The 15,008-nt window shown below is 46.1% G+C and overlaps 2 protein-coding genes across 5 annotated transcripts in view; both read right to left on the bottom strand.

Moving 5' to 3' along the window:
• NKTR (natural killer cell triggering receptor) overlaps positions 1-3,270 on the bottom strand; it is a 44,440-nt gene extending 41,170 nt beyond the window's left edge. For 2 of the 4 annotated variants that reach the window (XM_024565665.3, XM_024565667.4), the window contains exons 1-2: positions 2,984-3,122; positions 2,720-2,800 (exon numbers count right to left, since the gene is read on the bottom strand). In XM_024565665.3, the coding sequence (XP_024421433.2) occupies positions 2,720-2,777 (58 nt within the window). In that variant the 5' untranslated portion in view covers positions 2,778-2,800; positions 2,984-3,122. The other 2 variants (XM_045200112.3, XM_024565666.3) reach the window with 2 other exon arrangements.
• A 7,397-nt stretch (positions 3,271-10,667) lies between these two features.
• On the bottom strand, positions 10,668-13,407 carry SS18L2 (SS18 like 2). The gene is made up of 3 exons (XM_024566022.4): positions 13,085-13,407; positions 12,771-12,847; positions 10,668-10,962 (listed from the first exon to the last, which is right to left on the bottom strand). The coding sequence occupies exons 1-3, from the start codon at positions 13,151-13,153 to the stop codon at positions 10,875-10,877; spliced, it is 234 nt and encodes a 77-aa protein (XP_024421790.1). The 5' UTR covers positions 13,154-13,407; the 3' UTR covers positions 10,668-10,874.
• Positions 13,408-15,008: the final 1,601 nt, after the last annotated feature.

The following is a 15,008-nucleotide window of genomic DNA, read 5'->3' as shown; positions in this document are numbered from 1 at the left end:
TATTGAATAGACAAATACAAATTTAATGTAATAATTATATTAAAGTCTACAAATATCAATGAAAAGACAGAGATTGTGAGAATAGATTAAAAACAAGACCTACTTGCTTATCTACAAGGAACCCACTTTAAATATAATGCTATAAGCAGAACAAGTAGACAAGAAAATCTGCCAGGATATAGAAGAATTTAACAATGCTCTTAACCAATGGACTTAATTGATATTTATAGATTTATTTTTTCTACACAAAAAACAGCAGACTTCTGTTCAAGTGCAAATAGGAATTTCACTGGACTAGAACATGAAAAACCACAATAAATTTAAAAAACAGAAATCATACTAGTTATGTCTCTGACTATAATGGAATTAAACTAGAAATCATTAATAAAGACAACTATAAAATATTCGAGTACTTGGATATTTTAAACCACTTCTAAATCATAGGAAATAATGAGCATAAAGAAATCAATGAAATTGAAAACAGAAAATAGGAAAAAAAATGAAACCAAAATCTGATTCTTTGAAATGATAAACCTCTAGCCTAACTGATCAAGGAAAAAGACAAAGGGCACAAATTGTCGATATCAGGAATGAAGGAGGAGCGATCACTGCAGATCCCAGACATTCAATTACGGGACTATGTCAAACAACTCTATGCCAGAAAGTTGACAACTAGGTAAAATGGACCGACTTCTTAAAAAACGCAAACTACCAAAAGTCGCTCAAGGAGAAGAAACACGAAGAGTTCTTTAACTAGTAAAGAAATAAAAGTCTTAGTTTAAAACCTTCTCAAAAACATTTCTAAGAAACAATCCTGGAATTATTTCTAAAAGGAACCATCTTCTTGGATTCACAGAGAAAAAAAGTCATATGTAGACCTCTCCTCTTTTGATACATACTTGCATTCATTTGATGACTTTATAATTGAAAAGTCTAACTTAATATAAAATGTATACATTTCCACTGATAGCAACAAAAAGCCATACTGTGTAGTATTCAACTCAACTTTTATCTATACTTGATCTCATTAATGTGGACAGCACAGCCACTCTTAAAGGACCCTTGCTTATGAAAGTAAATCAAAGATACTACTTTGTACTCCTATCGAGTGAAGTATTAACTATACAGGAGGTCAAGAGTATTACTTGAATAAGTGCTCAAAGACAAACATACTAATGATTAAATCCCACAAAGCAAGATCCTTCAAACAACTGAAGTGATCCTTAAAAGTTGTGCAAAAATCAAGTATCTACTATTCAGATAATTTACTGAAAAGTGCTGGAGAAGTATTATGAGATTGAACCATATGAAATTGCCAATTTTACCAGCCGATTCAACCGAGAACAATGTATTTCCTGCTTCATAGATGATTCAGTCTTCTCTAGAGTGCTACTCCCTTCTACCAGGATGGTATCGTAATGAATTACCTTGGATGTTGGAGACTGCAGTTCATGCAACACGTACCAAACATACTCCAGAGATTTTTCACAGCAAAGGTTATTTACAAATCTAGGATGTGAACATGTACCAGTAAAGGAGGAATTTACCTGGCTACAGAACCGGTGGTTTACTTCTACTTTTCAAGAGTCTGCTATTTTTAATTCTTAAAAAAAAACCGTAAGCCCTGCTATCTGATGCTTTGATTCACTATAAATACTACGGTATAGCCATTTCCTGCTACTCTCCCCCCTCCCCTCCCCCGCCACCCTAGGCTTTTTGAGGCTTCTTAAACAGAGAAGGACTTGCACTCCAAGACCCCTGCATTAACTGGTCCCTCTACCAAGAATGCTCCTCTCAAAGATATCCACATGGCTCACCTCATCTCCCTCAGATGTCTGCTTAAATGTCACCTCCTCAAAATGACCTTTTCTGACCAACTAATTAACGTATTACCCCTACTACAAGCCACTGTAGTTTTCCCCCCTGGTTTACTGTCTGTCTTCCCCCAGTAGAATATAAACGAGAAGCCTTTGTTTTCTTCATTGCTGTATCCCCAACCGTCCAGAACCGCAGGAGGCTCTCCCTAAGAATCTGCTGAACGGGGGAGTGCACAAAGACCGTATATACTTCAATTAAAAGTTCTGTTACAGATACTAAAGAAAGCTAAGAAACCAGTTTGAAACCCTGCATGCTCTGCTACTCAGAATGAAACAACAACCCTTTAGAAGAAAATATTTTATTTTCAACAAGATATGCAGACAAGACATCAATGCTAAGCGCATGCAGGCTCCAAGTCCATGGGCACAGAATGCTTTGGTTTATCACAGAAGACTTCCCCAGGTCATTTGCCCATGAACCAGAAATTAGAAATTCTAGCTGAAGATACTTAAGGAATAACAGAGGCCAAGTTGACCTATTAATGATATTCAAGTATTAGGAAATGCGGGATATTGGAAGTGTCTGCCACCCAGAGACACTGAAAGAGGAAAAATCCTATAAGGGTTGCACCCCTTTTCTTGGCTCCAGGGATGTTATGAACACTCAGTCTGGGGGTGCAGGGGGCATGGAGTTTGGGAGAACGAGGCCCGGACTTCCGAGTTCAGGGGGAGTGGTGTATCCGAGCCACCCTCCTACTGACAGATTTTGCCTCAGGAGAAACGGGGTGTTGACTGCGCCTACCCGCTGCCAAAAAGGCTTGGGGAGAGTTGAAGAGGGTAGACCCCTCCCCTTCCCCAAGGTAAGCCCGGGCCCCAGCAGGGCTCCCCAGTCTCCGGCTCACCCGGCTCCCGGTTGATCTCGATGTCGAAGTGGCACTGCGGCCGGTCCTGCGCCCCCATCGCTACCGAGGCGGCGGCAAGAGCTAGGAGAGAGGGGGAGGAAAGCCGTAAGGTCTGAGGCTAGGGCGAGGGCGGGGCGGAGCCCGAACCTCGGTCGCCTCGCGCCTCCCTGTCGCGACAGCGCGGGAGGGTGAGACGGGGCCCTGTCCTGCCCCGGGCCCACCAGCTCCCTCACGCACGCACACACAAGCGGGCGAGCTCTTCACCTGGCTGACCTCCAGCCTGAGCAGCTCCCCGTGCACAGAGGAGAAAGCGCCGCCACACCGGCCAGAGCCCAACGCCGATAACGGGCCCCCCCACCCCCTTCCCAGGGCCCAGCCTCCCGGTGCCACGCTAAACCCCGCGAGAGTCGGGGCACATACCGCGAGAACACAATCTCCAAGGGGCTCTTTAACCGAAGGAAGCGCTCGTGGGCGTGTCTGCGAGGTCTAGTGAAGCCTCCAATGTGGCGCTCCTGTAACTGAGCTGGTCCTTTATCGTCCCGCCCCTTTCCTCCTTACCATTGGATCAGTTGCCCAATCTGGAAGCCCTGGACGCGCCTGCGCTCTCTGCTGTCTCTCGTCCCCCTCTTTCAAGGGCCGTGAGCTTCCGCGCGTCTCCAGATATCGCGAGGCTTCGCTGTTGACAGCTGCGAGCCAGTTGTGGCAATTAAGCCGTTGAGGCTTAAGTAAGCCCACCTACCTTTTGGCCTGTTTTCTTTCTCTCAGGAATTCACTTCAGAGAACTTTTAGGCTGAGGTGTGTGTTCGTTCCGCTGGGGCGCCAGCGTCACTGGGATAGTTCCTGTGCGTTGCAGTTTTACATTTTGTACGATCAGTTCAAGTCCTTTGCCCACTTTTAAATCGGGTTCTTCGTCTTGGTGAATACGAGAGTTCTGGATACAAATGTTTGTTACATAGATGATACATGCATGTTCTGAATCCACATCTTTTGTTGGTATATGATTGCGAAGATTTTCTCCCAGTCTGGGCCTTGTCTTTTCATAGTTTTGGTGGTGGCTGTGCAAAGCAGGTTTTACTTTGAAGTCATTTGATCGATTTTTTCCCTTTGATTTCTCTGGAGTTCGGTTTCTTCATCTGTAAAATAAGCAGGATGAACTACCTTGTAAGTGCCCTCCTTGATCAGTGGTTGTTTATTCTGTCCTGTGAGTTGAAGTTCTATTTCAGATGATTTGAAGGTAAGGCATTCTGTCTGGTCTGTGGTTCAGGCGAATAAACTGCTGGGACAAGGCAGCCCTTAGCATCCACCAGGAGGACCGGTGCCTCCTCCTGCATCCTCAAGAGCGGCAGAAAATTGGTGTCCAAGGAGTTTACAAACTCAGGCGTGGTCTGGCTGCGATTACCAGGAAGGAGAATCCGTGGCAGGAATTTCCTGGTAATAATTCTGGGTATTTAGCCTCAGAGAGGGATCACGCCAGCAGCTGGAACTTCAATGGATGGGACGTTGACAAAACTAATCAGGAGTGCTAGCGGGGAAACTTAGATGAAATAGATAATTTTTTAGAAAATGGAAATCACCGTATTTGACTCAAAGGAAAGGGCAGGCCGGAATAAAACAGTAACCATGGAAGACATTGAAGTAGTAACCCCAAGTCTCCCTGCAAACACCTGTGTAAGACGTTCTGATTTTGCCAGATGTGACGATGAACTTTTGGTTATATAAGGGAATGTCTTTGATTTATTTAGAGAGGCTGACTGAAGTACGTAAGCATGAAAACACACGATACCTGTCTGTGATTTGCTTTAAAATACTTCATCAAAGAAAAAAATGCATTTAAAAATAATGAGTGAAACAAATTTGGAAAAATTTTGATAATTGTTGCCTCCAGGTAGCAGGTATAGGGTGATTTTTGGACTATGTTCTCTACTTTAGTATATCTTTGAAATTATTCATAATAAAACCATTAAGAACCACAGTCTTCCTTTCCAAAAAACACAAGCTCCAAATTGTTTCATGGGCAAATTTTGCCAGACCCTCAAGGATCAACAATCCCTTTCTCAATCAGAATATTTCAGAAAATAGAAAAAGAGAGAGAGCTACCTAAATTATTTTGTGATACCAAGACCAGTCAAAGACAGGACGAGAGAGTTATAGAACCGTCTCATTATAAATATAAACTTAAAATCCAAATAAAATGTTAGGAAATATAATGTATCAGTTTTTAAACCCCCAAATGCTCATGACCTAATTGGCTTTAACTCAGGAATGCAAAGATGGTTCAACATCAGAAAACCTATTCCTATAATTTGCCACGTTAACAGATTAAGGGAAGAACACATTATTATCTCAATGGTGTATTGGTCATCCGTCTGTTGCCCCTCAGCGCCTGCAGTGAATCCTCTGTAAGATGCAATTCAGCTTCAAGCAGGGACGCCTGCTCCGACCTCTTCCCAAAGTAACTTTTACGCTTTTATGACCCAGGGAGGGGAGAGAAGAGGTGAACAAAATGAGAGAAAAGGAACCCAGTGAGGAGGTACCTAAACAACTCTACCTCGTCCGCTTGTACTACTTTGAAAAAATAAGATGATTTTCAAGTGGGAAATGGTGCAGAAGTGAATTAATATAGTAGTCCTGAGGCTGCTGTCTGTCGAAAGGCCTGCTTACAAGGTTGGCCCGTAAGTGGAATCTGAGAACTCGAATGGTAGTCAGTTTCCTACACTTACAGAGTATTTTCACTACATGATAAGAGCACCTCACTATGCCCAAACTATCTGTGTGAACAGAAGCGCTTATGCTGAACACCTGCTTCCCTCCCGGGAAGCTGGAATTTAGGTACGTGCTAGGCAGAAGATGCGTACGTGTCCACCTGTAATAACAACTCTGGGCACTGAGTCTGTAATGAACTTCCCTGGTGGACAGCGTCTCACGTGTTGTCACAGTTCATCCCTGGTTGAATTAAGCTTGTTCTTTGGGACTCCACTGGGAGAGGGAAGTTTGAACCCAACTTCCTGGGGGCTTTGCCCCATGTGTCTTTTCCCTTTGCTGATTTTACTTTGAGTTCTTTTGCTAATGAGAATTCAAAGTGCAACTGTGTGCGGAGTCCTGAGAGTCTTTCTAGCCAACCATCAAACCTGGAGGGAGTCTTGGGGTCCATGACGCAGAAACAAGTATTACCAGAATTGGATAACAAAGCCTTATCTGTATTGAAAATATGGAAACACCTGTTTTGAAATCCTGTATTTTTTGTGGAAAAATGAGACGACCATTTTACACAGTAAATGAAAATGTGTGTTTTGCTAGAATAACGTCCTCATGTTAGGCAAGATTAGATAGACTTTCTCCAGGTCAGGCAGGGAACCCGGCCGTGGCATCTTTCAGCTTGTATCTCTATAGCCCGGCAACCTGAAGGGAAAGCATTTTTCCTGCCAGCACCAGTGAGCCAGATCCTGGGGAGAGGTTCTGATGGACTTGATGAGGTCCATGTGCCCATCTCTTGATGGCCATGGCAATGGGCAGATACTATGATCAATCGGCTTGGGGTGGAGCCAGTCACCAGGAGAAAGGCACTGGGGGTGGGGGGGCAGCACAGAGATGGCCACTGGGGCAATGGCTTCCATCTACGAAATCACCTTCATCGTGGGTACTACACCCATCTTTGGCCTTTTAGGTGTCTTTTCTGCCACTAACTTGTTTTAAAGCATGGCTACATCTTCACAAATGTCTGCTGCTTCAGTCTCTTTAGGGGGTAGTTTGGGTCCCATCCAATTCACATGAAAACCCCTCTATAACAAACACTTCCTGTCAGATAGGGTCCTTACTCATTTTTTATTGATCCTACTTGTTTCATTCTCTGAATTCTGCTTTGTGTCCTTGGCTCTAACACTAGTTTTTGCAAATAGATTGGGTTTTGGTTAAAAAAAAAATCATCTGCCCTGGGGCTGATAGAAGCTGTATTTGCTGGGCTGGTCCATCCGGGTCTGCACACCAGGAGTGAGGCACTAGACCGCTGGGGTTTTGCTTGTTTTCCTTAGAAGACTCTGAGATAGAGTGGTTTGAGGGCAAGTTGCTTACTTAGGAAGTGACCCCAGGAAACTATTCCGGGAGTGGCGAAATGAAACAAGGAAGGTGGCCAATAAAGTATGTGCTATTGAGCCAGTCACCACAGCGCGTGATGGAGTTTAATCCTGCTGGGGAGCTCTGGCCACCAGTGTAGAACATCATCTCAGAATTGTTCTTACGGTGGGGGCGGGGAGAGGGGGCTGGGATACTAACACTCCATCTCCTGAGGGTCATTAGTTGAGAGCTGTTCCCAGGGTGATCAATGCCCCTGTTCTTCTGGCCTGCTACCCCTGGGGAAAGCAGACTTCCGGTTTTAGGAGAAAGTCCTCAGATTAGAGATACAGATATGGATTGTTGGGAGCCAGTTGGAACACAAAACACAAAGTTCAGTGAAGTTGGAGTCAAGTTTAAGAAATGAGAGTGGGATGCCCATAGCCTCTGCTACCACTGGCAAATTTCGTTTGAAGACAAAGGGGTGCTCAGGAATGAAAAAGCACACTTTTTCTATGATGTAGAAGCACTTGATAATTTCCACATGGAGTCTGGGCAGCCTCAACATCTTGTCCTGCACGGTGCCCTGGTCTGTGCCTGGGTATGAGTTTCCATCTTGCCAGGCTTAGCAGGAGCCCTGAAAAGCAGGGCCTAGTGCCTCTCCTCTTCTCTCTTCCTCACTGTAGAGCCTGGCGCAGCCCTGGTCAAATGAGGACTCACGTTATAATTGAATTGATGACTACATAGGTGCACACTGCTCTATAAATGGACTCAAGAGAGGACAAAAAAAAAAAAATCAGTTGGAATGGTCTTTGCATAGCTGTTGCATCTGCCTGCACTAATGATCTCATATCAGGTTCCCTGTTATTCATATCTCAGCTACATTACTCAGGTCATCCCTGATTCCATAATTTAAAGTGGCTCCCCACTCTCCAGAACATTCCCTGTTGTAATTCTCTGCAGAGTACTTCTTAGCATGTGAAGCCTTCCTTGATTTAGTTTATTGTGTCTCCCCCACAGATTACTTATACTGTATTGTCTTCTTTATACTAGAACAAAGTTTCCAGAACAGGGACAATGTATGGCTTCCTCAACACTGTACCCTCAGCACATATTAGTTAATCCATAAGTACTGTTGAATGAGTGAGTGAATGATGACAGAAATGAAAACAACCCCCCCGCCTTGGATCCTAGACTCTTATTAGAAATTTAGGAAGAGAATGTCCCAGTGATTGAAGAGAACATCTAGATTCTAGGGGATTCTGTGGGATTTTCACTGGGAGCAGATTAACTACAAATTGCTTTTATTAAAATGGAATCAAAGCAATATACGTGTGAGGTCTAGTAACAATAAAACGAAGAGGTACACAGACCATCCTCACTAGTGAAAGTTCGCTGCAAAGGCTCAAGGACACGTGAGAGGGCGCTGCACATCATTTCCTCCCTAGGCAAGTTGTTACCTGGGGTCCCCAAACTTCATACTGGGATGTTTAGAAGCCTCCTGAGAAAGTGGCAAAATAACTTCACATTTCGTGAAATAAACCTCCCCTCAAATTATCTGCTCTCTTTGTCTTATTTACCATATCCTCATCTCAGGAGAAAGTACTAATGACAAAAGTCACCAGTTACAAATCCAGGCTTGGACATCCCGGACAACCGGCTCTGCTGTTCGGAGAGCAGCGTGACCCCGAGAGTTGGAAAAGGACAGCTGAGGGGAGCACAGACGTACGCCGGAAGCAGGTCGTCTGAGAAGACAGCTTATACCGTCCGGGCGCGTTTGGCCTGTGCCTTCCCGATCATCTCTCACAGCTACGCTGAGCTCTCTGTTTTTCCAAAGGGAGCGCAGACGCTTGTGCTTTGGACTCTCTGAGGCAGACAGGCAGAGATGGGCTGGGGCACACACGGTGACAGCTAGGCAGCCTGTGCCAGCTTCTCCAAAGGGTCTCCCCAGAACGGGGCCCTCTGGAGTGTAGGGTAAACTGTGGCTAAAGCAGCCTCGCTGTTCTCCAGGCAACTGATGTGCCTGGATTCAGTTCTCTGCACACGGACTGAAAGACCTGAGACAAAGGGAGGGGAACACAGCAGGTCACAAACCACTTCCTCCTGAGGGAGAGCTGGGCTTCAATGTCAAGGATATATATTCCCTCTGCCACGCACAAGCCGCACTTGACTGCTGCAGGCCACCCTGGCTTGCTCAGAGCCCACGCTCTGCAACACGGGAGCCTCTGGTGCTGTCTGTCACAGACCCTCACCCAGCTTGCCAGTAGCGGACAGTTCCTTGTTTAACTTATTGACAGAGACAGACAGAGAGAGAAGCACTGACCTCCTGTTCCCCTCATTGGCTGATTACTGTATGTCCCCCCATTGGGGATCGAACCCGCAATCTTGGCATATCTGGGTGACATTCCATGCTACCTGGCCAGGGTTGCTTTTTACTTTCTTCTGTCTCCTCTGACACCTGGGTCCCTCTTGGCCACAAAGGTGGCTTGTTAGAGTAGGAGGAGCCAACTCCCCTGCAGGCAGTGCCTCTCAGGTGGACACTTCTGGGACGTTCTGCATGCTTCTCTGAGGTCCCAACAGACATGAGCCCCTACTGAGAAAATACAGTTGAGAGCCGGGCACTGATGTGTTAGCGGCGAGTGTCCTCTGAGGGCTCTGACCCTTCCCAGGCCTTCTCGGGTCTGGGAGGCAGCCCGTTCTTTGCTCCCTCCCCCGTTCTGTCAGAACGGCCCCCCTCCCAGACCAATGTGTGGATCCTGATTCAAACAAATTGTCAAAGACCTTTCGTGATAATTAAAGAAAACTGAACACTGACAGGGTCCAAGATACACTACTACAAAATATGGCACCTTGGCACATTGAATATTTTAAGCTGAGGGAACTTGAGAAATGGCAGGTGCTGGAGGGATTCCCTAACGTTACCTAAAGCCCTCCATATCCCAGAGCATTTGTATCTCTGAAAATTGAGGGACACAGAGAATTTGAACCAACAAGCTTAAGTTTACCCCAGTTCACTACACTTAGCTCACACCCTAGGAAAGTCTTGTCCTAGACTCTCCACTCTTTTATGAAACCTGGTAAAAAATGCTCAGGTTTTACTGCTTCTTTGGGTTTTCACTTCCTTATGAAGTCTCTCCCATGTCATGTAAAACGTTTATTAAATATGTTTGTATGCTTTTTCTTTTTAAAGATTTTATCTTTAGAGAGAGGGTAAGGGAGAAGAGGGAGAAATATCTATCGATTGCCTCTCACACGGCCCCAACTGGGACCAGAGCCTGCAACCCAAACATGTGCCCTGACCAGGAATCGAACCAGGACCTTCCACTTCTGTAGGATGACATTCAACGAGGCCACACTGCCACATCATTCAGGGCCTGTATGCTTTTCTTTTGTTAATTTGTCATCTGTTATGAAGGCCCAGCAGAGAGCATTAAAAGAATAGAAGAAAAAAGGTATTTGTCCTCCCCTATAACATCATCTACTGTTAGATGATATGAGATGATAATTAGGGATCAGTGTGAGTTTCCTTAGCAATGATAATGGTGTTGTTACATATATTTTGAAGTTTCTACAGTTTTCCTGGGAAAGGAAATGGAATACTTAATACATGAAAACTTCTATACCTCACTATCAGTCTCTTGTGGAAAGGCAAGCTCTGTTTCAAAGCGACCCGAAAACCGCGGTCAAGGGGTCTGCAACTAGAAACTGGGAGCAAGGAGACCGCAGTTACGTGTTCAGCTGGCAGGGTCTCAGTCAGGGGTCTCACCAGTTCCTGCTGGTTGCCAAGCACCCGCTCAGTTTCCTCTTCAGGCTGAAACTAAGAACGTAGACCTGAAGATGCGCACGGTATCTCTGTCATCCAAACACACCTACTTCAGGAAAGAAAACACCTGGAAGCAACTTAATTGGGGGAATCTGCTTAATTATTAAAAATAAATATTTACATTGAATACAGTTAACTTAGTAGCTTCCTTCACATTCTCACACTTTCAGAAGAGCCACAAGGATTTCCTTCATGTGCTCAGCGGTTGCGTCGGTAAAGATCGTGTCTCCATTTCATAGGAAATGGATTACATTCAATTACTCCGCACAACAGTCGGCTGGAAGATTACTCCATTACTTTTGAAGGACTGGTTGGGTTGGCATCTGCAATGGTAGCCAAATAAATGAGATTTCTGTGTAACACATGCTGGTACCTATGGGTGAAAAACAGCAAAAATTAGTTTTGTTTTTATTGAACATGCACAACCAAATGCAAAAAGAACTTAGCTGCTCTAGTGGAATGGCTTACCTACCCACTGACTGGATGATTCAGTGCTGTCAACCTTCTTGTTTAACACATTCAAGGAAAACATGTCCAGAATCTTACCTTTTCTCACTTATTTGCACCTCCCTAGACCAAGGCTCTATCACTTCCTGCTTAGACTATGGTATTGGACTGGTCCCTCTGCTCTACCTCTGTACCTCTGTTCTGTATATTAGCAGCCTGAGTGATCACTGTACAATTTTAATTAGGATCATGTCTTATGCCTGTGTAATACCTTCCAAAGCCTCCCATCTCATCCTAAGTAAAGCTGAGCCCTCTTCATCAACTACAAGGCCCCACATGATGGGAGCCCTCTAGTTACCTGTCTGATCTCATCTCCTACCACTTTCCCTTTGGCCACTGAGTTCTGGCTACAGTAGCCTCCTTGTTGTTGCTTCAAGATATCCAGCACACTCCAGTCTGGGGGCTTTTCCACCTCAGGCTCCGCCTCACAAACCTGAGTAGCTGGCTCCCTTACCTCAAGTATCTCCACTCAAATGTCACATCAGAGATACCCTGTATAAAGCAGCACCCTTCCACCCACTTATCCTGTTTTATTCCTATTCAAAGAGTTATCAGCATGTGCCTAGTTATATGACTTCCTCCCTCTAGATTCCAGTGTCTGGAAGGTAAGCTCCGTACCAGCAGAGCTGCTGTTTTTGTACTGATTCCTCAGCAGCTGAAACAGTGCCTGGTACTTGGTAGTAGTTATAAAATATCTGAGCTTAAAGCAGGGACGAAATACTTCCACGTGAGCTTCCTATAGTAGCGATTCTCAATCAGGGAGTAGGGCTCCCTACCCAAGAAGAAAAGTCATACTAGAGGGCAGGAATCATGGCTTGTGCAATGAGAAAAAGCCCACTAGGAGATTCTGGTAACACTCTTACCCATAAGCTGAGAATCGCTGCACCAAATGAAATGCTTTGCAACTATTTCCACACAGAAAAGCAAGTGTTACTATAAATTGTAAAAACTTAAATTACCAAATGCCAGAGTCGAATGTAAAAACTTCCCCAAAATGGTTATCTCTACTTCTTCATTGAGCTGTTCAGTGAGGGACTGTAGGTGGTTTTTAGGGGGTGGGAAAAGCATGGCTTTCTTAAACACGACTTCAGTAACGATGAAATAATGTATTTCTCTGTAACAAATGGGGCATAATTCCTGGGCGACATTTAGAAAACAGACTATTTTCTCTCATTTTGATATACGACTAGAAAGCACATTAAATTACTGTGCAGAATGTACCTTTGGCTTAACTTGGAAATCTTTCATCGATCTGAGTGTGTTACAAAGAAACACACACAAAGGGAGGGAACTTAGCAACCAAACGGTCTGACTCCCGCAACGTGGAAAAAGGATGGGCCAGGGAGAAAGGACCCACAAGAAAGCAGCCACCACGCTCATCTCCTCAGACTAGTTTTCCGTGGGCTTCCCTCCCCATCCCGGTTGTCATCAGCTGACATGGCTTCACGTGAAGAAGGCTTTGCAAAGAGCACAATTCAAGAGCACAATTGAAGAGGGTGCCACAACTGACTCCAGGCTTCATAATGTACAGTCTCATGGTGTTGGGCAGGTAAGCTACGTCTCTGATCCTCATCTGCAAACAATCTCCCCAAACTACTAGTTCAGGACAGCCGCCGTATCTCCACACTGGCTTCCCCTCCACTCAAAAGTAAGGGAATGCAGTTGGGGACTTACTGGACGCACTCATTTGCCCGGCCTTTGTTCTGATACTCCACGATACAGCGGATCAGCTGGTCGTTCTCCTCCAGGAGCTGAAATATCAGGGAAACGATCAGTGCCACAGGACATCGAGACGTTAAGTAACCTGCCCGAGGTCCCACAGCCCAACGCCAGACTGCCCTGGCCCGGCGCATTTGCGGACTCCTATCCCTGACAGTCAAGGCCCTACGCAGTCTCAGCTTGGGCAGAGACCACTCCAGGAAGCTTCCAGCTCCCGCAGCCCTTCCGTTCACCATCAAGAAACCCCTCCTCTTTGCGTTAGCGCTCACCCGCTGGATCGTCTCCTGGTTGACTTGCGCCTTGCCTCTCAGCCAGTCTGGTACGAAGGCCACAGACATTGCGGGAAGCGAGGTTGGAAACCAGTCTCACACTCGATGAACCCCAGCGCAGATAAACCACAAACACCCACCAGCTCCAGACTCCCTACGGCTGCAGCAGGAACCACAATAAGTGCGGGCTTACGCTTTCCACGTTGATTGGGTCCTCGCCGCTTAGAAGGCGGGAACCGGCGGAACGTCGGTTTGTGATTGGGCGCGGAAAGGGGACGCCCAGCTCCCCTCTCGGTCCAGCCCCTGGGTCCTTTGCGTTTGCGCAGTCTGGATGGCTAACTTGGGGGCGGGGCCCGACATCAGCTCCTTGCTCTTTATCACACTGTGTGTACAGTCTATACGCGGGAGTACCGTACCGGGGTCACTAGAGAATCGTGGCTGGAACCCAGATATCTGGTTCCAAGTCTACTCTTCTCTCGACATAACTCTTGTGCCTCCAGGATTGCGTCTGGAGCGTGAACCCTGGGCTTTTCATCGTGCCAAGCCAAAACCCGCAGGGCAAAACACTAGTGTGAGTTTTATTCTTTCCTGAGGGAGAAACTCACCTCTATGCATGTTTTTCCTTTGGGCAATAATAATGTTTTATTAGGTTTACTACCCTAAAAAGCACTATTATTTTCTCCATTTTACAGATAAGAAACCATCACTAACCTGCTGAAGTCCTCGTAGCTACTAAGGGCAAAGCCAATATGTAAACGCAGGCAATCCAGCGTCAGAATCCTCACACTCTTTACCACTATCCTATACTGCCTATGCACTGTTCTGTAAAAGTGGTTTGCTGCAAGATACAGGGAGAAACCCGGCCTACACTCCTGAGCCACGTAGTTACTGTTCGCACAAAGTAAAACTCTGAAGTGGCTGTCTTCTGGTTTGTCCAGCTCATCTACTGTGGGTGACGGACCTAGGTAGGTCTAGGAGGAATGGGAAATCACCAGGCGGGAAAACTGTAGCCTGGGAAAATGTCCACCTGGGAAACCGCCTGCCGACCCTACCCGGGACAGACAGATGCCCGGCTAAGCTTGGGGTCTGGGGTCGGCCTATCCGGCATAACAGGATGCAGCTTTAACTTGAGCCTGACAAGATGTAGCAAGAACAATGGTCCGCAGAAAGGACACCCAGCAACCAGCCAGTCAGACCTGGCCTAAGAACAAGCAAGCGAGTCTTAACCTCCCTTGGTTGGCTCCCCAACCTCCCCAGGTTGGCTCCACTTTCCTTCTAATTCCCTGGTAATAAACCCTCCTCCTTAGCTCGCGGCATCCGTCTGGTTTCTTGAGTGACTCTGACCTAACAGTGGGCAAAGGAACTAGGTTGGTTTTCCCCGCAGCACGGAGTGAGCAGCAGTCACATCATTTAGGTGGGAGACCCTGGAAGCCTTTACTCCTCAGAAGAGGTCTGGGGGTAGTTCTGCCTCCTAGAGCTTCATTTCCCTGCGTGAAGGCCCAGGTCCAGAGCAGGCTCATCTGCTTTTGCTGGGATTTCCCTCCACAGTCCTTTTATTCAACCATGTCAGGAGGCAGCTGTCATCCCATTTCACAGAGGGGTAAACCCAGGGAGAGAAGTGGGGCAACAAGCCTAAGCTGGGCCAGGACTCAGGGTTTCCCGGTTCCCAGGTCTGTACTGTTATCCTCCAAACAGGCTCCGTCCCCATGGAAAGTTCCCAGAGCTTCTACAGAAAACGGTGAATAGAGGAGGAACCATCAAGAGCAAAGTGCAGGACAGAAGCTCCTGTAAGTTCTCTTAAAAACCTTGCTCCTCTCTGAGGTGCACATATCTCAGTTTGCATTTAAACACGGTTCATGTAATTGTTTGACCGGTGCTCTCACTCTGCCGACCTCTCGTAACACAGTTGTTAGTGTCAGAAGTT

This window comes from Desmodus rotundus, chromosome 8 (genome assembly GCF_022682495.2).
Source record: "Desmodus rotundus isolate HL8 chromosome 8, HLdesRot8A.1, whole genome shotgun sequence".
In the NCBI taxonomy this organism is placed as follows: Eukaryota; Metazoa; Chordata; class Mammalia; order Chiroptera; family Phyllostomidae; genus Desmodus; species Desmodus rotundus.
Note: the sequence above shows the minus strand (reverse complement) of the source record. Positions and strands in the feature narration are given on the sequence as shown.

Coding starts and splice junctions, on each gene's coding strand:
- SS18L2 (XM_024566022.4), bottom strand. CDS start 13,153: ATGTCTGTGGCCTTCGTACCAGACTGGCTGAGAGGCAAGGCGCAAGTC. Junction 12,848..13,084: donor ACCAGGAGACGATCCAGCGG/GTGAGCGCTAAC, acceptor CTGATATTTCAG/CTCCTGGAGGAGAACGACCA. Junction 10,963..12,770: donor CGGGCAAATGAGTGCGTCCA/GTAAGTCCCCAA, acceptor TTTCACCCATAG/GTACCAGCATGTGTTACACA.